Source organism: Cylas formicarius, unplaced genomic scaffold (genome assembly GCF_029955315.1).
Source record: "Cylas formicarius isolate icCylForm1 unplaced genomic scaffold, icCylForm1.1 PGA_scaffold_4__25_contigs__length_36172078, whole genome shotgun sequence".
In the NCBI taxonomy this organism is placed as follows: Eukaryota; Metazoa; Arthropoda; class Insecta; order Coleoptera; family Brentidae; genus Cylas; species Cylas formicarius.
Genome location: NW_026844334.1, coordinates 34145560 through 34167413, shown reverse-complemented (window position 1 = coordinate 34167413; position 21854 = coordinate 34145560). Strand labels below are relative to the sequence as shown.

The 21854-nt window shown below is 36.9% G+C and overlaps 1 protein-coding gene across 2 annotated transcripts in view; it reads right to left on the bottom strand.

Annotated features, from left to right (window-relative positions):
- Nucleotides 1-21854, bottom strand: part of LOC132701561 (sushi, von Willebrand factor type A, EGF and pentraxin domain-containing protein 1) — a 106744-nt gene that overhangs the window by 28060 nt on the left and 56830 nt on the right. The window contains exons 8-21 of one of the 2 annotated variants that reach the window (XM_060669604.1): nucleotides 20743-21490; nucleotides 16226-17293; nucleotides 15914-16168; nucleotides 14583-15035; nucleotides 14057-14527; nucleotides 13161-14002; nucleotides 10298-11561; nucleotides 8878-9043; nucleotides 8573-8824; nucleotides 6440-6771; nucleotides 4742-5164; nucleotides 515-800; nucleotides 291-359; nucleotides 6-196 (exon numbers count right to left, since the gene is read on the bottom strand). In XM_060669604.1, the coding sequence (XP_060525587.1) occupies nucleotides 6-196; nucleotides 291-359; nucleotides 515-800; nucleotides 4742-5164; nucleotides 6440-6771; nucleotides 8573-8824; nucleotides 8878-9043; nucleotides 10298-11561; nucleotides 13161-14002; nucleotides 14057-14527; nucleotides 14583-15035; nucleotides 15914-16168; nucleotides 16226-17293; nucleotides 20743-21490 (6820 nt within the window). The remainder of the gene's footprint in view (nucleotides 1-5; nucleotides 197-290; nucleotides 360-514; nucleotides 801-4741; nucleotides 5165-6439; nucleotides 6772-8572; nucleotides 8825-8877; nucleotides 9044-10297; nucleotides 11562-13160; nucleotides 14003-14056; nucleotides 14528-14582; nucleotides 15036-15913; nucleotides 16169-16225; nucleotides 17294-20742; nucleotides 21491-21854) is intronic. The other variant, XM_060669605.1, reaches the window with a different exon arrangement.

The window sequence follows — 21854 nt, the reverse complement described above, 5'->3', positions numbered from 1 at the left end:
CCTACCGCAGTCGGGTGCCACGACTACTTGACCTGCAGGACAAGCGTAATCTGACTCAAGAGTTAAGGATGACGGATCGGGTACCGTGTTGGGCAGTATATCTCTAACATCAAACTGGTCCTCCTCCAAGATCAGTTTTTCGAGAAGGTTCTTCACAGTGGATCGGTCATTGGTACTCAAATGTACTACTGGGTCGCTGCAAACAACGACAATATGTTACAACATTTATCATATTGTTTCGTGAGACAACGCAAATACAAAGTGCTCGAAAATGATAGTGAAGTGCTTACTTTAAGGCTGGGAATGAGATTTCTATGTTGTAGGTATCGGAGGTGGACTGCTTTCCTTGTCTCGTTTGTCTACAATACAAAGAACATGCTCTACTGATAATCTACTAAACTACCGCTATTACTAGAACTAAATCGATGCATGCGTTCACGACCAGCGACAACATTTAAAACACCAAACGTGGAACTACTAGGGTAGGGTACCATTCTGTGGAAAATCTACTTACTTTTCAACGGGAACGTTAACGTCTACTACATATTTTCCACCATCTTCTTCGTTGTCGACTTGTCTCGTTTGCCGTTGCAATCTGTGGTCGCATTTGACGTCAATATTTAATTCTTTGCATTCTCTGGTGCCCTCGATGGAGAACGAACAGAAGTTCCAGTCGCGATTGAGGGAGTTGACCGCGTTTCGTATTCGTTGCCTTAAAACTCCCTGTCCGGCTTCGTTGCACAAGACCGAACTTGGGAAGAGCATGTTGATTTTGAATACTCTCTGAGCTGGTTTGGCAACTGAAAATTATAAATAGCTCAGAGTTATTTTTAGTTTCGTTGATATTTTTGCTAATTCGGTCTAGTACATCTTATATAAAGGCAATATTTATGGAAGATGTCTTTGGAAACTCATTTACCCAAAAATAATAATCCTAAATAATTTTCTGATTTAAGAGTCATTAATATTTTACCACTTCTGTCTGAAATTTTCCAAAAAGTTCTATACAAACAGATTATCTACTATTTCCAATTTGAATATAATACCGAAAGTGGATGGGAAGATAGATGTATATAATACCGCTGATGCATTTGCATCAGTTCTCAGTAACATAATAAACTGCAGGATTGGATGGTGTGTCTGTGTTACTCGATTACTCCAAGGTTTAATCATAACCATTAATCCTAAGCTCTTGTGTGCAAATTTAAAATAAAATAAATTTGATGACTTGGCGTAACTTCATTATCAGTCATTATCTATTTCAAATACTTTTTACAACACTTCTGGATTCCTCCTGCGTCGGTTTTTGTTGAGTCAAACTTGCTAACGTTTAACCAATCATCATGTTGACTTCTTCAGAGCTTAACTAAAACTGCCTCGCGTTTTACTCTGTATATATTGTTTGAGGGGGCGAAGCTATATGAGGATCATAAACACCATCTCGGATGACTGATTCCCATATTGGTGACATGTAAAGACCTGAGTCGCCGTTAAGATTGTTAGATTGCTTATAGATTTCTATAGACTCTTATTTTTCGTTGGTAGAAGAATGGTGAAAAGCACGAAATTTAGTTTTATCCAATAAAATTTAACGTCCGGTTTCGTGATAGTGTTTTGCAACTGCTGATGAGTTGATTTGTCTTAGTCTTACAGCCATTTAGATCAGCCCCCTTAAACCATATATAAGCAGGTACCACAGGGTTCAATTTTGTTGCTGTATTTTTGATTTATACATCTGATATTTTAAAATCTCGTAACTATTGTAAAATTCAGCCCTTTGCAGATGATATGCTGTAACCGTCTTTAACAGGTTACAGCCAGTTAATGACGACCTGGATATAATTAAACAGCTTTCTTTTAGGCAGAAGTTAAAACTAATACAAATAGTAAAAAAATGTTAAACTAATATTTACTGATCATGAGAAAAATTCTCACGTAACAATCGATAAAATTGAATTCGAAAAATATAAAAGTCCTCTCGTTTAATCCATAGCTATTACAAAATTCGCACCTATAACTTATAAAATAAATCCAATAATAAATCCAATTTGAATATAATACCGAACGTGCATGGGAAGATAGATGTATATAATACCGCTGATGCATTTGCATCAGTTCTCAGTAACATAATAAACTGCAGGATTGGATGGTGTGTTTGTGTTACTCGATTACTCCAAGGTTAAATCATAATCATTAATCCTAAGCTCTTGTGTGCAAATTTAAAATAAAATAAATTTGATGACTTGGCGCAACTTCATTATCAGTCATTATCTATTCCAAATACTTTTCACAACACTTCTGGATTCCTCCTGCGTCGGTTTTTGTTGAGTCAAACTTGCTAACGTTTAACCAATCATCATGTTGACTTCTTCAGAGCTTAACTGAAACTGCCTCGCGTTTTACTCTGTATATATTGTTTGAGGGGGCGAAGCTATATGAGGATCATAAACACCATCTCGGATGACTGATTCCCATATTGGTGACAGGTAAAGACCTGAGTCGCCGTTAAGATTGTTAGATTGCTTATAGATTTCTATAGACTCTTATTTTTCGTTGGTAGAAGAATGGTGAAAAGCACGAAATTTAGTTTTATCCAATAAAATTTAACATCCGGTTTCGTGATTGTGTTTTGCAACTGCTGATGAGTTGATTTGTCTTAGTCTTACAGCCATTTAGATCAGCCACCTTAAACCATATATAAGCAGGTACCACAGGGTTCAATTTTGTTGCTGTATTTTTGATTTATACATCTGATATTTTAAAATCTCGTAACTATTGTAAAATTCAGCCCTTTGCAGATGATATGCACATGTACTATTAGTTTGCTGTAACCGTGTTTAACAGGTTACAGCCAGTTAATGACGACCTTGATATAATTAAAGAGCTTTCTTTTAGGCAGATGTTAAAACTAATACAAATAGTAAAAAGATGTTAAACTAATATTTACTGATCATGAGAAAAATTCTCACGTAACAATCGATAAAATTGAATTCGAAAAATATAAAAGTCCTCTCGTTTAATCCGCTTAACATTAGTCACAGGCGATTTTAATGCCAAACTAGGTAGAAAACTAAACGAGAAATAATTTAAAATAGGTAATTTCGGTAATGGAACAAAAAATGAAAGAAACATTAGAAAAAGACAACAATGAACAATGAAGTCATATTACAAGAAATAAAAAAAGAGACTAGAAAATCTAAGATAAAACATGTTAATGTCTAAAAACCACACTAGGAAGAATGAAAATTAACCAAATTAAAAACCAAAACAGAATAGAGAGGAACACTAAAGACGTTATTTTAAAAATAATTACTACAGTCAAGTATATTGCACAAAACCAGATCCCCGGAAAAAATAAATCTAAAAAACTTAAAAGGAAAACAAAAAACGTGAACTCAGAGCTCCAACTTGAAACCGGTAAATCAGAAATAAAGAAATCCTTAAAAGGCATATAGGGCAATAATGCTTCAAGAAAAAATTAAGTGACTGTGAAAATGCTGAAAAATGGAGAAAAATTGGTCACCAATACCCTCCCTACACTATTTAATCAAATATTACAAGAGAAATACCAATCGATTCGGAAGACTGTATACAATATTTCTATATAAAAAGGGGATAAAACAGACTTAAAAAGTACATATTGATCTTACTTCTTGATGTCATATACAAATTGCTCAGAAAAATATTAACGGATACCAATTTAATATAAATAATAAACCGGTTTCAGGAAAGGGTTTAGTATGAGCGACCACTTACAAACAATAAAAACACTTATTGAAAAAGGCAACGAATAACATATACCACTCTTCCTGGCATGCATGTCACAAACGCCTTAAAATAAAGGTAGATTACATTACATGTATTACGATATACTTACTGAACTAATATCAGAGCAACAACTATTATTAAAATATACGATGGAACAGAATAAATACCAATAAATATGATCGAAAAACCAAATATGCCACCCCAAAGCACAGGACTCAAAATGAATTACAATAAAATTGAAAACACACACAAAAAACCACTACAATGAGAATAAAGCAACATGCAATAGGTAACTCAAAATGAATAAAGATAATTAAACAGCAGAAATCAAAGGTGATGCAGACTTATTAACTAAAGAATAAAAAATTTCCACTTGAAGACCAGAGTTTTTAATCAATATGTACTCCTATTACTCACATATGGGACACAAATATAGATATTTGCCAAAGATCATGTGAGCAAAATAATGAAAATTCAAAGAGTGATGGAAAGACTTATCTAGACGTAAAATTAAAGGGTAAAAGACCAAACACATATATTAGAAAAAAAAACTAAAACCAGAGATGTTTGAGGGAGAAATATCGAAGCTGAAATGAAAATTTGCGGGACACAACATTAGACATAAGATGGAAAGTGGAACGAGGTGATCATACAAGGGGAAGACTGTAGACGCGATGGGTAGATGAATAAACATAGCAACGGATCCTGAAGGATTGAGACAATTAGGGCAGATCAGTGCTTAATATAAAGGCTGAATAGGTTGATAGAGTTGAGATGAGTTGTTTCGGTTCGTAGAGGTTGAGTATAACTTCCAGTTGACTTCCAGCAGTTGGAAGCAACATACGTTCAATATTTGGAAAGAGTATTCCAAAGCGCGAAATCTTAGAATTGAAGTTTTTACTATAAATTTTTTGTGGTTAACAAATAGCGTTTCGCTGTGTATACTTAACTCACTACTCCCTACTTAACTTACTCGAACACGCAGGATACACCATTGGCAAATTGGGGCTGCTGGAAGGCCGCCAGAAACCTTCAGCTCCGCACGTATAAAATTTGGGGATGTCTTGTGAGAATTTCAGTCCTTGGTTGCAATCGATTTCGCACACTTTAAATTGGCCACCGGCTCCCCAATCCTTGCAGGTTTGGTAGCCTCCTACCGGATCAGGTATTTCGGGACAGAAATCCGATAAAACAGAAACTCTAAACGTGCATGTGGCCGTATTTCCAGCTTCGTCCGATGCGACGTAAGCGATCTGGTACATGCCCCAGAGCAACGTTTGTCCCGGTCTATGGCCGCTCTTTTCCTGGACCCTTTTAACGCCCACATTGTCAGTGAAATGTGGTTCGTCCCAAACGACGAGCGCTGAACCATTCTTGGTGATGATCCATAAATCACCTTAAAAATTAATAATAAATAATATGAATATGGGATGTTTCAAGGGAGGCGGTCGTGGTAACCGAGATGTATGGTTTTTTAAAAATTTGATCTTATATATTGTAAGCGTTGCGACTATGCCTCTTCTACGAAAAAATTATTTCTATGTTGTAACCCTATATGGGGTGTTTCATAAAGCATTTGACATACAAAAACCTGGTAATATACCCCAAGAGTACCTTAACAATGCGATTTGAAATGTATAGAAATGATATGGGCCGAATTAAAAGGCAAAGTTAGACGCAATAATATAATCTCAAAAATCTCCACCCTTGTAGATGATGTAATTGGAAATCAATGTGAATTAATACCAGAGGCCAGTCGGAGAGAACGCATTAATCATGTACTTGAAGTAGAAAATAATAATAAAAAAAACTTAGACAACGCAAAACGATTAATTATATTCTCAGATATTTAAAATATTCTGACTACTAATTTTATTTAATACTTACTTATTATTATTATTATTATTATACAGTACGCAATACTAATTATGTTTCAATTCTCATTGTTCTAAAAATAGAAAGCTCTCGGTGCTTTAGTAATACGATTATTTTTTGAACTATTAAGTGTGCGTTGATAAAGTGTGGTCAGTTGTTTTTCTAAAAATGGTAGCAATATAGCTAAGACATACGTATCATTTTTGCTTACGTCACTATACGTGATGTAACTGATCTGACTGGAGTATACAAACGATTTGTTTTTTTTGTTGGTATTATCTAATTTATTGACACTTAACTCATAACACTGCAGGTAATTAAGGTAATGTTTACTAAACAAAAGCACTAAGTACTTACAATGACAAAAATACGATTAAATCAATGTTATTTTAAAAATTACTTTTAGTGATTGTATTGATATAATTTTTTTTATGAGTAAAAAACGAAAAAAACAAGGATTTTATGTTTTCTTTCAATTTCAATCGCAGATATTGAGTTGTTTGTAAGTATCAAAATTCCAAAATGAAATAGTTTAATCAAAGAATCTTATGAATATTTGAGACCAGATCAGTACTAAAAAATCAAAAATGCAAATGAGAGACCTGTTCCCAGTAATTTTAAGGACTTAAACTTTCTCCATATTGTCATTCTGAATTAATTTATAGTTATATGTTTCATAAAAATTTAGTCGATTTTTTATGATCCAGTCTTCGGTATAATCGCACATTTTCTAGTACATTTCGTTCATTACAATTATAATCATCGCCTTGTATACTAAAATTAAATTTAAACATACCAGGACAGTATTCAACTTTGGGAGGAATTTTATCCACTTCCAGGTCTTGACATTTGGAGCCAGAGTATCCCGGCGGACAAACTCGTTGGCCGCAATGTGACGGTACAATCCTTTCGACTCCACCTACAGTGTCTTCGTAACCGGCCCATGTTAATATCAGTCCTCTATAAAGCACGGGTTCCGTTCGGCAGTCTCGTACTTGCTTTTGAATTTCCGTAGTGATGTCCAAAGCTCTCGACCAGATTTGTACTTTGGTTAAATGTCCCTGGAAGCCTGACTCGGTGTATGCCTTGAGGTTTCCTGGCTGCGGTTTACCCAATGTAACCCATCCACTGCAACATTGTATGGATAACATCCGTTAATATGATGGAACAATGTGTGAACAATGGTCTGCCTTCGCAAATAACGCCATAGTTATTTCAGGACATTTTGAAATACATTTCAGGTCTAATAATAAGACTCCGAGTTCAATGTGTTTCAGAAAATATCTGACTATACAAGCATAACAGATATTTATCAAACATAGTAGTATGGCAGAGAAGGTTCTGGGACAGTTAGATAACATTATATCCAGTTCTGACCGGACCGAAGAGGTAGGTAATTGTTAGGTAATTAGTCTTTAGACTAATTAATATGTGACGCCAAGAAATCATTAAAAGTATAAAAATTTGAAAAACCATTTTTTTTTCCATTCTAGTTAATATCCTACACGATGGAAGAGTTTTATACAAAGATAATAAAATTGTAAATATTGTTATTGTCGACACTATTTATTATATGTATGCAATAAAGAGATTATTGTCATTAATATTAATATTAATATTATTATTTGATATTATATTATGTTATATTATATATTATATTGTTATATTAGTGTCTTAAAGCACTATTTATTTTTTTAATTATTTTTTTAAAGAATGACCGGCAGAAAGAGAAAAAAAAACTACATATCAAACAAAATGACACAAAAAACAAATGATTTTCGGTTAAAATGTTATAGCAAATATTCAATTGTTATTGTTGTATTGTTGCTAACTTTATCGATAATGTGCTGTCAAAATAACTTTTTTTTTTCCGAATTTTCCTTATTAAAAAGTTAAGGCAAAATAGGTGATACGTATTTCGGTAATAATGCCCGAATAAAATTGGAAAAACTTATACTTTTTTCAGGGCTCTCGATAGCAATGGTGGAGTAATGAATATTGCCTATACTCGTTTCACATAATAGTATATTATGCAACAGGTGCGGCAATACGGCATTTGAGTCACAATTTTATTTGGCATAAGCGGAGCGAGTGTTTAGAAACTAGTGACTTAATAGTATATTATGCAACAAGTGCGGTAAACGGCATTTGACCCACGAGTTTATCTGACACAAGCGGAGCACAGCGGAGCGAGTGTTTAATAAAAGTTTACCGAACGTGTTGCATACTATACGTTTTCTACGACCGTTACATTTTAGGTACATTTTCGCAAAACAACACGAATACGTTTACTTATATGACCGTCAGAATTGACAAACGTCAATATTCCAACCGTGCGGTTATATTTCCGAAAACATCCGATTACTCCCAAACCCGTGCAGTTATATTTCGAAAATTTTCGAAGTGACTCAGATCAGTGGGAAACGATCTCACGTAGTAAAGAGGCGCTTTCCGCACTCTATATTGGTGTATAATTCGGTATTTTACAGAAGAAGTAAAAAAAATCATTTTGTTGTTTCTTTTTTTAACTTTCCAAACCAATATCTCCGAAACTAGAAATGGAAACTGAATATGCAAAATTGGTAAAAAATTAGACTTTTTTTTTCAAAGAAATTGTCACAGGTTACTCTAATGATATTTACAAACCGTGTGGGACTTTTATTCTGTATCTGTTTATATACTATTTGAAGGATGCGGAAAATTGTCTGGGATGACTGATTCCCATATTGGTGAAAGGTCTCAAGTCGCAGTTAAGATTGTTGGATAACATCTGATGTCTGGTTTCATTATTATGTTGGGATGTTGTTGGCGAAACATCAGAAAATTCGATTCATCAATTACCAAAACAAGTGGAATCCATAAGATTTGTAAATAGTTTGAAATATTTTGTTTTTGGTTAGTTTCCGTTTGACGAATAAGTGAAACCTACTATTCTGGTAATTTTCTTCCGCTTCCATAACCATCCAGTTTGCTGGCGATCAGGCCTTCCGTTATGAGCTTCAATTCTCCGCCATTATCGCCGTCCCAGACAATTGCGATGTGATGCCATTGAGCGTCGTTGATTGTGGTGTAATCTCTGTAGCTGAGGTAGACGTCTTGAATGTCGGGGAACAATGAGACTTGAACGCCGCTCGAATGTGCTTGTATCAACGGTCTTCTATCACTTGGTACGTGTTTATTTCTAAACGGGGTAAATCGTGATTAGATGTCAAAGATTAATTAACCAATACTTACGATACGCTGTAAAGTGTGAAGAATATGCCGTTCTCATCTTTTTGAGTGAACTGGATCCACATGGCGATGGTTAGACTCGAACTTGTAGTGGTATAAAATGGAATAACTTGAGAGGCTGAGCTGCGTGAGGCATCACTAAAGTATAAATCGTAATCGACGGAGATGGCTAGAAGTGATAAAATATGATGTTGATAGAATTAATGCGTTTAACCAATATGGACTGTCATTACATTGTAATTGATGGTATTGTGATTATAATGGTAAAATTCGGAGATGTTCGAGCTTTCATGCTTTTATTTTGTTACTAAGAAAACGCTTGTGGTTGTTTTATCACTCAATTCTAAAGTCATATAGGGTTTGATTAAACAAACAAACGTAAAAATAAAAAAAACATCATCAAATATTAAGAAATTGACAACATCGTGCAACTAGTTCTTGGCTTTGCTGAGGAGGCTGGTCTAAAAATTCTGTATCCGGAAGTTCTACATGCTATCCATTAGACGAAAGGAGGAAGAGATGCGATACGTTCACGTCTACTTTGTTGATTTTGACAAGGCGTTTGATAAGATATTGAGTCAATTTTCAGTGAAGCTATGAATGAGCGCCAGAAGGGTGTCGCCATAAACGGGCATATTTTAAACATCTGCTCGCTGATGACACCATTATAATTACAGACAAGCTTAAAAACTCTTTCGCAAAAACGGTAGATGTATAGGATATGGATTGGAATAAACAAAAACTTAAAGAAATCTAAATACATGAATATTAGAAATCTTAATAGAATTCTCACTATAGAAAATGAGATGAGATGAGATGAGATGCTTAAGAAACAGTTTATGCCATATTATTGTTTTTACATTAATTGGTTTGTACGAAGGCAATGAAAGACCACAAAGGAATACAGGTTTTAATTTGATTTGAATGAATAAGTCAGAATTTTTGAGAGACCTTAAAATTTCTGAGAAACAGGGTAGAATTTCTGAGAAATTTCAGAGAGACTTAAGTTAGAATTTCTGAGAAACAAGTAAGAATTTATGAAAAATAAGTCAGAATTTCTGTCCTAAGTAAGGGACATTGCTAATAGAGACTTCAGATATCAGTTAAGTTAGAAATTCTAATTTAAATGAGAAATTTTAATATGTTTCTCAGAAATTCTGCCATGTTTCCTATTCTAACAAAAATCTATATTTTATTTTTGGGAGCCTATCGTATTTAAGTGCTGTAAACTATAAGTTTACATTTAGATTGTAACATTATTTTATTTATTCTGTCAACGTGACCATAAATGTGCAATATCTCAACAAATTTGTACAACTTGAAGTAGTGAAATTAATTATATTGTATTCTATTAGTCTAACTAATAGAAGTAATGAAATACAGACAAAAGAAGCGTAATATTTGTGTGTGCTAATAAACTTACTTTTGCGACAGTCCTCGCCAGTCAAGTTAAACGGACACTGGCAATAAAATTTGCCAGTCAAATCCACGCAAGTTGCGCTCGGCGGGCAGGAGTTCTCTTTACAGTCCATGATGTCCTCTTCGCAGAATTTGCCAGTATAACCAGGCGGACAAATACATTTAAATCCAAATATGTTGTTCGTACATGTGGCTCCGTTCCTGCAAGCATTTGCTTGACAGGCGTCGTATTCGTACTGACACCCGATTCCCGCAAAACCCTCGTTGCAAGTACAGTTCAGTCCGGAGCCGAAGTCTTTGCACTTTCCTCCGTGCATGCAAGGATTTCCGATACATCTTTCTGGAGCTGTCTCGCATTGCTTGCCGTCAGTTCCAGACGGGCAAACGCAGAAGTAATCTTGGAATAGGTTAATACATTTCGCGTCGTTCTGGCACGGCTTGGCCTGGCAGCTCCCGATATCGGTTTCGCAGTTTACTCCCGCCCATCCCGGTTGACAGATGCACTTGTAGAACCCGACCTCGTCCCGACAGGAACCGCCGTTGAGGCACGGGTCCGCTTCGCAATCGTCGATGTTCGTCTCGCACATTTTGCCAGTGTATCCATCGCGGCACATGCAGTAGTATTTATTATCCAAGTCGACGCATTTGTCAGTTCCCACGGGGTTACATGGATCGCTGAGGCATTCATCGATGGCTGCTTCGCATTGCAGACCGACAAACCCGGGTCTGCATTTACAACTGAACCCCTCTACTAAGTCGGTGCAAGTGGCGCCATTTTGACACGGTTTGGATGAGCAAAAGTCGATCGTATGCTGGCATCTTTTGCCCGTGAATCCAGGCTCACAAGTGCAAACGAAATCGTTAACCAAATCAGTGCAATGGCCATCGTTCTCACAGGGATTGGGAGAACAGTCGTTGATGTTACTCTCGCAGGATTCACCCGACCAACCGGGTTGGCAAATACATTCGTGATAAAATAATTTGTCCACGCATACTCCGTTCTTGCACGGATTGCTGCTGCAAAGATTTATTTTCTCCTGGCATCTTTTCCCCGTGAAACCAGATGGACAACTGCAACTAAAGTCATCTACCAAATCGGTACAATTGGCTCCCAGCAAGCATGGTTTTTCGGCACAGTCGTTTACGTTTATTTCGCAGGTTTGCCCTTCCCATCCAGGTAGACACTCGCACGTAAAGCGACCTTGCTCTAGTGCTATACATGTGGCTCCGTTGTTGCAGGGGTTACCGTTTGCTGTACATGGGTCGATCTAACAACAAACATAGTAATAGTTTTTTATAAAAAGGTAATGCTATTTATTAGTCTTCTGGATTCTTCCTGTAATCTAGAACTTGCCAAAATCTCGAAAATTATCCTGTCGACTTCTTCAAAGCTTAACTGAAACTGGCTCCCATTTTACTTTGTAAGTGATTATATACTGTTTGAGAGTGAGGAAAAGAAAGGAGTGGCATGAATATTGCCTTTGATAGAAAAAATGGTCGAATAAGATTCATGATCGTGTTCAGCAATTGATGATTTTTGTTTTGTAGTTTTATGGCTCTTTCACTTTCTCTTAGGGCAATTGATATTTTTCGTTTTAGTTCGCCAGTGTGTTCTTCTCAAACGGATTGTTGTCTTTGACGGATTAAACATTGCAATTCTTAACAACTTTTGATATTTGATCAGTTTCAATGTAAGAAAGAAAGAAGGAAAGGAAAACTAGGTTATGTTGTATAATTATAAATGGCTCAGAAAATGAACGAGGGATTATAGGACGTACTGCAAAAAGTATCGTCTATTGAGCATTTAAATAATTTCATTTTTACATGAAAGATGTCAATGTCTTTCAAATGCTTAAATATATTTTTGATGACTGGTGAAAATGGAGAATGCGCTTTGCCAAAAATCATCAGTTATCAACTCTTTGGTTATGGAGCCGTAAAACTATTTCAATCCGAGTCAATGACACTGACCACTGTAGTCGTTCCTTAGATTCAAAACCAATATCAGAAGTTATTTAGAAATATAATGTGAAAAGCAGATTTACCAGTCCCCCAAAAGTCGCTCAATATATTTGATACCTCAAAAACAGAAATCCATTTGAGACACCAGGAGTTTACATCATTCCATGCATATGCAGCAGAGAAAACATTGGACCAACTTAAGACCACGGAGAGACTAAATTGACAGGATGATTGCTGAAACATCAGCAAGTTCGATTCATCAAAAACCAACGCTGGAGGAATCCAGAACATTTGTAAATGTAATGTAAATGTAAAAGTAGTAGTAATAGTAATAGCTATTTGGTTTTAATGTTACTGCAGCCACTCTCATAAAATATTAATGATATTCCATAATATCTGCTATCTCCTTATCTTCATTGAAGTTTTGAGTTTCTCGATCTGACGACCTTCTGATTAGAAATAAAAGTATAATCATTAATAACATTTACTTCACTAAAATGCTGGGAATGTCATGCTCATCGGACGTTGTTAGGTCTAATCCTTTTGTTTACGTTTTTTTTTACGCTTCATTGCAGAAGTTACCACTTTTAATTTTTTCTTTTAAAATCAGTTTCACTTCTGGTATTTTTATATTTAGTTAATATCTCCAGGGTCCAAAATTGCAATTAATGCAATAAACAAATGTTAATAGGTGCAAAAGAACATTCAGAATGATAATTTTTTATGACTTTTATCCAGAGTAAACTAAACATTTTCACCAATATGTTGCGAAACAGTTATTTGGGAAATTCATTTTGAACTAAATAAAAAGTATGGATGGTCATTAAGTGTACGTAAGTTAATATGTTTTTACATCAAAAGAAAGCAGGACTTGAACTGATAAGTCAGGAGAAACCGCCACTTACCGTGACATCGCAGTCTATTCCAGTATAGCCGGATCGGCACAGACAGGTGTAGTTCTTATAACCGGGTTCATCTTTGCACATCGCTCTCGCAGGACAAGTATCGTTCGAACAGTCAGATCGTTCCTCTTGACAATTAATACCCGAATAGCCTGGAGCACATTGACATCTATAACCTTGCGGCAAATCGATGCAACTAGCACCGTTGTAACAAGGTTGGGAAGAACATTCGTCAATGTCGATTTCACATCTACGTCCGGAGAAACCAGCGGGACAGAAACACTGAATTCCATGACCCATGGGTATACAAAGACCACCGTGCTGACAAGCGTTTTCGTTACATTGAACCGGATGACATTCGTCACGACCGGTCGCTCCGGGCCCCTCAGTTTTCATGTTGGTCGGACATTCGTTACAGGACGTTTGTCCAACAACCGACTGGTAAAAGTCCTTTGGACAAAGAGAGCAAGGCGCTAGCCCCGTAGGCGAATATTGACCTGGACTGCATTTTGGTTTGCATAAGTCTTTGCTTGCTGCGGATGGTTGGTAAGTGAACGTATTGGCTGGGCACGCTTGGCAATCCTTAAAACCTCCAGTAGGCGGTTCTCTGGTGTAACTATTTCTGGGACACTCTAGACACGGAACCATTCCTGTTGGCGAGTAAGTGCCATAGCCGCAAACAGGCACGCAATCGTGGATACTTTTGGTCCCTTCTTCACGGGTGTATGTTCCTTGAGGACACTTCGCGCATGATCCTTGCCGGTCGCTGTTTTGATAATACCCTCTTGGACAGGAAGTACATTCCTGTTGTTTTTCTTCGGCAAAGGTACCAGCAGGGCAATGCACTAAACAAAATTATTCATGTAACAAACTGTAGCAATAGCTGAAGAGATACTTACAACAGCGTGGTACATCGTTGGTGTCCATATTGAGTACTTCGCCTACGCTGCAAGTAAATCCTCTTTGATTTGACGACCTTAAGGCTTTCAGTGGAGGACACTGATTCCTTATAGATGAAACATTGAGCAATGGCTCGATGACAGCACTTGCATACGGTACCGATAAATCGAACATTAGGTTCAGAGTGCTGCCGCACAAATCGTATAGTTGGGGTTGTCTAATAACTGGTACCACGTTTATAATATAATCTACATTGACTACATTTTCATCCATCAGAGTAGCTTTCGATTTAATAATGGAGACATTCATTCGCACGTTGACTGCGGAGCATCGATCAGACAGCACGTTGCTCAAATTGCCGTAGTAATGAGATAAAAGTTCGGTATACTGATTAAGACAAGAAGTTGCCACAGCTCCATTAGCTCTGTAGTTTAGGCTCGCCGTGAAATGATAATCGGCCTGTTGAGTATCTAATGTGATAAATTATAAGTACGGAAATATTTAGGTTTAAATATTATTGTATACCTTCTGAAACGCAGTCTGGTACCACGGACGTTGGCTTCCAAGGTGTTCTACTATCACACGAAAAAGTTTTGACAGGTTCACCATCTGTGAATCTATAGCCGGGGTTGCAGGTGGCAATGCATTGTAATCCTCTTTCTCCGGGCAAACAGTTTAGAGCACCATTCACCGGTGGTTTTAGTTCCCAATCAACGCAAGGTGTTGCCTGTACCGATACTTGGAAATGACAAGTGGCTTTATTTCCAGATTTGTCCGTGGCCACGACAGTCACGTTCTCAAAGGAACCTATGGAAATTGTCGCCTTTTCAGGCACAAAGGCTATGTGAACCTCTCCTGAAGCATCTGAAGCGTTGATCCGGCGTCTCGTTTCGTTGAAATTGACGGCGTAACTGTCTTGTCTATCAACTAGTTCTATTACGTAGCTTTGTGGACAGCTTAGTTGCGGAGGAGTATTATCTGCAAAAAAAATGACACCATCAACACTATCAATAATTCGCATGATTCTGTTGTAGATTCTAGGTGATTATAGGTTCATAATATGGTTCTTCGAAATATCGTTAGTAAAACTAACATTATGACTTACCGCAAAAAATAGACCCGGTCTTATATATTAGCAGAAAGGGATGAATAAATACAAATGGCTCTGAAACAACTAGCAGCCCAGGCGATCACATACCCTTACGAAGCTGTAATCTTGAAACGTGTTCCAGAAAATATTGAATAAAACAAAAGGAAAAGTGGATATTTTGCGGATTATATGACCTCATTTACAAAATACAAGGTGCTGCAAAAATACAATATCAGACGCTAGAAAAAGCTCTGGGAGGAAGTCAGAAATATGAGCAATTCTGCATAAATTTTCTTTTCTAGAGAAGTGAACTTTAAGGTTTCGATTACATATGGGAGGATTTTTCAAAAACAGTGATAACACTTGCAATACCTAAAAGAGGAATAAACTTTAATATCTAAACCCACCGATGTTGATGTGTGCTGAAAATATATGCTCAAGATATTGGATGAATTTAGAATTAGACATGCAAGGAAAAATAAATTGAAGTCAAGAACTTTCCGTGAAGACCAGCGTTCAGGAACAACTGGCAGATTGACTGAAGCTGCAACAGAAAGAAGAGCTGGAGAGCACATCTACAAATCTAAAAATAGTATATCTATAACCAGATAAATGATTTTAAACCTGTTCTTTGGAAAATTTAGTTATTTTCAATCATAATCGCTTTTACAGTAACCATCGTAGAAGATTACTACTCTGTTTTTCGAAGATTGTACGATTTAAAAAGTACTATTCTGGTACACTAAAGTAAAATACGGTAAAATACCTGGCACAGTAATGTTAATTTCGCAAATTGCCACGTTGCCGTCGTAATCAAACGCAACGTATTTAACCACCATATCCTCGAAGACATAGACGGGGGTTTTAAAACTCGCAGGTTTAACTTCGAGTCTCGCAATATTTCCAGAGTTATCTACAGCCGTGGGTTCGGTGAAGTTTACTGGAAGTAACCCGCCGTTGGCATCTTTTTGGACAATTATAGGTTGCTGGGGACAGTTTTGGAATACTGGTGTTTCGTTATCTAAAGATACATGTCACGTAAATATTTTTCTTTTATTGAGAAAAGAAGATTGCTTACCAACACAGGGAGAATATCCGTAGTCGTAACCCAGCAACGGCTCTTTTTCAGGCTCGTCACAACCCATCAGTTCGAATTTCAAGCAAGCGTTATCCATATAACTAACGATACCTAGAATTACAAATCTGGCTTGGACATACTTTGGTAACGAAATCATTGCCAGTTCGCCATAGTTCCCGGGATCTCTCATGGTCAGATTGAAGTTGGGAAAGTAAACGACGTAGTTTTCGTTTTCGGCTTGCTTGTAGAAGAAACGAATTTCCGTCGGTCTTCCCACGATATCGTTGGTAACTACTCCTTTGACTAATATCGCTTTCACGCGATACACCCTGCCCAAGTCGACGCTCACATAAGTAAAAGCTTCCTGTTTTCCACACCAACCGGTTACCGAATTAAGTCTCACGTTTCTGGCTTCGTAATTGGGTCGTTCACTGGTAGCATTGATCGCCGAGTCGGGGATTTTCCCAGACGCGATGCCCAACGGTCTCACGACCTTGCACTCCGGTTCGCGAACGCAAGTAATAGGTCTGGGATTGATTAGTATGTAACCTGCCCGATTGCAACTGAAAGAAACTTCCGACCCTTGCTCGTAGCTTCGCGCAATTTGGTATCCGTCACTTGGTCTACCGGGATCTTCACAAACCGGGCCTTCGCATCTGAGATCTCCAAAATCCCAAACACCGTTGGCCTGACACCTGACCACGTTGTCGTGTTTGCTGCTTTGGCCGGCCAATTTGAACGTGTTCTGACAACCGAAGAAAAACGACGACTGATATTTGGTGTCGATGTGTTGGCCGTATTCGGCTCCCGGGGTAGGAGGCGGCACACCACAGTCGATTCGCGGGCAAGATGGGATGGCTCCGCTCAACCAGTAATCTGGGAAGCCGGGTTTGGGGTCATACACGCATTGTCTAAAACTGGAGCTCGCCGTCTTGCGAAGATGTCGTCCGGTAGAACCGCAGTGAAGGGTCACATTTTCCCTAAACGCGACCAGTACACTATCTTCGTCGTTACGTAACACTTTAAGGCCTTCGTTTTTGTCGTCCGGTAAAGATACGCACTGTGCATCTGAAAGAAGAAAGCACCTTTTTTATTAAGTGTTTTTAAAATCGTAATTATTTTTCTCAAATTCAAGTGGATTTTTTTCAATTTTCCCTGCTGCGTTGTAAGGGACATATTTATCTAATGAGAAAAAAAAACGTTATTTTATGTATAATGTGTAAATTATTTAATTTTTAAATATAAGAAACTAAAGAAGAATATAATAGAAATTATTAGGTAAAAATGTTTTCCCACACAAACCACATGTACTACATCATCGGATTCATTTGCTCCACCCATACATTTGTTATAATCGTGAAAGAGGGTCAGCTTTGTCTTTTCTATGTAAAATGTTTCCTTTTGATGGTCTCGCCACTTGTCTTTGCATTGACATCTTTATTTTTGGAATATTTAGCTATTAGCGTTTCAATTTCTTCTCAATATGCTAAAGAATTGTCAATGGATAAGTCCCGGTGAGGTTGGTAACAGTATCGAAGAATCTGGCTAACGCAAATCGTAATCAGGATAACCTGGCAGTGCCAAATGTTGGTTATATATTAAATGAAAAAAATGCTGACATCTGGAGTTATTAGTCTTATACGAATATATAGTTTGTTAATATTTTGTTAATATACATCTCTAACAAATATCCATTAGACTTATCCAAGTTCCAGCAAGGATTAAGAATCACTACTTTCAGTACAAACACTCATTCTTCGCGTAAACGTAATTTCATAGTCACTGTCACTATTTTCAATAACGAATTTGACATCGTAAATCGTTATTTTAACATATGTTCATTTACCCCTTTTTCTAAAACACTCTAACTCCGATCGAGTTTGTGGAAAGTACCATTTTACGACATCAGCTTGGTTACGTACGGCTCTGAGTCATTTCGGACATTTCCGGGATATTTGAATGCCTTTAATTTTGATGTTTGTCAATCCTGACGGTCATGTCAGTTGAATATATTCGAGTTGTTTTGAAAAATGAACCCAAAACTAATACCGTAGCTTGGTAAACTTTTTAAGTCGTTCGTTTATTTAGCACCATAATAAGCACAATGAACTATTAATGCTTATTTATAATAGCATATTATGCAACAAGTTTGGTAAACGGCATTTGAGTCACGAGTTTTGTTTTAGCTTGAGCGGAGCGATTGGTGCTTAATAAACAGTTGACTACCCAAAATAACACAGACATTGGTCGCATTCAGCGGACGTAGCAATTCGCTCCCGATACGTAGCGATAGCGACTGGCAACGTAGACGTTATGGTGTATTATTTTTGTTTGGGTGTTGTTGATTTTGAAATTTAGATTTTTTCGAAGGTATATCTTATTTAGTGTTTGGGTGTAGTGCCGCCGATTTAACATGTGGTATAAAGTGGAAACGTTTTTGTACTCTAGTACCTACTACATCAGAAATTAGTAGAGACGGGCGTTATGAACATTTTGATTCAAAACAAAATGACCGAGGATAATTTGGTCAAATGGCTTTGAAATTAGCAGAACCAATTCGAATATTCAAGGATGATGAAGGTGATAGATGTCCAATACCAAAAAATCGAAAGTATTATGGTGACTGTAAGGAGTTATGAAGGGAACTTATTAGAATATTTTCGAGGCCTACACTTGTAAATTTATTCAAAGACCTCTATTTTAGAATTTACCACATCTAGCACGTTTCGGAGCAGCGAGACATTTGATATGTTTAGAAGAGGAGCTACCACACCTGGAAGTAGATATTGCAGATGAGGGTGGAAATAAGGACGAACCAAATAGCAAATATGGTTTTATAACAGATATTGCTCTTTTTTTGCCATTCACATAATAAGTGCAAAATTTTATTTCTTTCCTCCTGGATTTTCTTGCTTCTTTCAATGGCGTTTTTTAAGAGGTTAATTTCTTGTACTCAAACTTCCTTGATATTTGTCAGCATTCTTCGTAGATAAAACATTCAACTCTGACTCCCTAGCATTGGTACTTCTAAAATTATAACATGTGATAAGCCTTTAATTTTTTTAATTATACCAATAAAAAAAATTTTTGAAACTTAACCTACGGGGGGATACAGGTGTTGCTCTGATTTCGTTTCCATCTGCGAAGTCCCTGGGATAACAGGTGGTTCCTTCTTGTTTTCGGCAAGGGGTTTTTTTCCTTATAACAGGAACTGCTGTCGAGGTTAACCTGGTGATAATATTCCTAGTAAATTATAGTAAATTCTACCCCGTCCAGGTCTCTCCATTTTCTATCCAATATTTCTTCGGTTTAGTGAAAATGTGTTCTGAAAATAACTTAAAATCGCATCTCTATTTCATATGAGTGTAATTTGCGTTTAAAAAAGATTACCGTTTGTTTGAAAAAATACATACCTTGATACGATCTTCGAAAAATCGAGGGGTTTTGGAGAAATTGAGCTGAGGAAGCTTTTACTTGATGAAAATCCATTTACCAAAATAAATAAGAACTAAAAGTTCAGATTTTCACGAAATTATATATTTTGACAAGACAATTGTTTCGACAACACCGTGTCTTTATCAAATTATTTGATATATATCAAATATTATTAATACATATCAAATATTATTGATATATATCAAATATATTATATTATTTGATATATATCAATTATTTGATGAAGACACGGTGTTGTCGAAATAATTGTCATGTCAAAATATATAATTTCGTGAAAATCTGAACTTTTAGTTCTTATTTTTTTTTGTTTTGGAGAAAACTTTCCCGTTGAGACCCTGGGATTTTTTTTTTTGCAAATTTTGTAAGTACTAATAATAATATAATTAATAAAAAATAAAATATATTTATTATAATGGAATTTCGTACTCACCATCACTGTCCAATACACACTAACCAAATTCCTCTTTCAAGACCAACTTCTGCCAATACTGATCGTTTCGCTACCTCTAACTAGCACAAAATAAACTCGCTACTAAAAATGGCGTGCACCCCACAACATGTTGGATATGTAACGTATGTGCCACCGGACGTTTCTGACACAGCTTTGTAAATTCAAATGTCCAACACTATACCAATCGCAATCGCTACCGCTACGTATCGGGAGCGCTTTGCTACGTCCGCTGAATGCGACCATTCGTGGCCGTCAGAATCGACAAACGTCAAAATTCAAATCGTTTGTAATGTTTCCGAAAACATTCGATTGCACTTAAAACTGTAGGTAATATCCGGGAAATGTCTGAATTGGCTTGCAGCCGTATGTTTTTAAGTGACATCCATTGACAGAGCAATTTGTTTTTTGTGTGGCTTTGAAGCCGGTAAGATTCTCCTTTAATCGCGAACTATACGAAACGAACAATTTCTTTAAATATTATCAACAATATCAACATCCAAATGTTACTTGAAAACTATAGCAATATTTTTTCCGTCAGAGCTCTTACTAAAATCGACGCTCTGCACTCTATGGAATAAGTATCACGCCCTAACGTCAAAATTCAACTTACATTTGCATTCAGGTGTCGTGCCGTTCCAAACTCCGGTCGAAGTGCACAGTAGTGCGGAAGACCCGGTCATAACGTACCCAAAGTCGCACTGAAATCTAACCAAATCCCCGAAATGATATTTTTCTTTGGTTGACAATATAACTCCGTTTTCAGGAGCGTTCAATGACGGACACATTATCGGCACACAAGACTTGTTCACTTGGTATACGTCGCCGTTCCTCAAGCCGGTTTCTGACTTTTCGATGTAGAAGGATGCGGTACCGTTTCGCTGATACAATTCGAAACCGACATTACACGCACACGAATAATCACCACCACTATTTATACATTTCTGCTGACAACCGCCGTTATCTGTAGCGCACTCGTTTATGTCAGCGCATTCCAACCTCGTACAGCCCATAACTTCCAATTTCAAGCAAGGCGCCCCTACGTAATCTTGCACCTTGAATTTTACGTATTGGGCTTCGATAGGTACCGGAAGATTCAAGATTGACAAAGTTGGCTTCTCTATTGTAAATTCCACTGCCAGCCCGTCAGGATTACGATATTCCTTGAAAACGTCGGTCAAGTCGTCCGTGTAAAGTATCCTGACTGCGGAAGTGAATGCTACCGTTCCATCCAGTCTATTGATGGCCATAGTTCGAAATCCTCTCACAATTGTCGGCGCCCTTAAATCTAACATAACCCAATTGGATCCACCTTCGATAGTGTTACCGCACCATCCGACCCCATTGTTAAGTCGGATCATCTGCAAAAATATGATTAGTTAAATTAGAACAAACGAGGTTTATATTTTCACAAATTATTTATTTATGTATGACAGCTGTTTCGGCAACACCGTCGCTTATCAGATACAGAACATTAAGGGTATTGTTACGGGGATCCATTCAAATCTAATTGGTCAATAAGTAGTAAATTCATTCATGGCAAAATTAGAATCACAACCTTTATTTTTCCGTTACTACATTTCTTCCATTTTCTACCTGTTTTTCCGATAAACATTTTTAATCATGAACCCACATTTCAACCTGTAGATTCCGAATTTTTAAGTTTTTTGTTTTAAAAGCAACCTCGACCCAACATTTAGGCAGATGTTGCGAAACTTTCTTGCT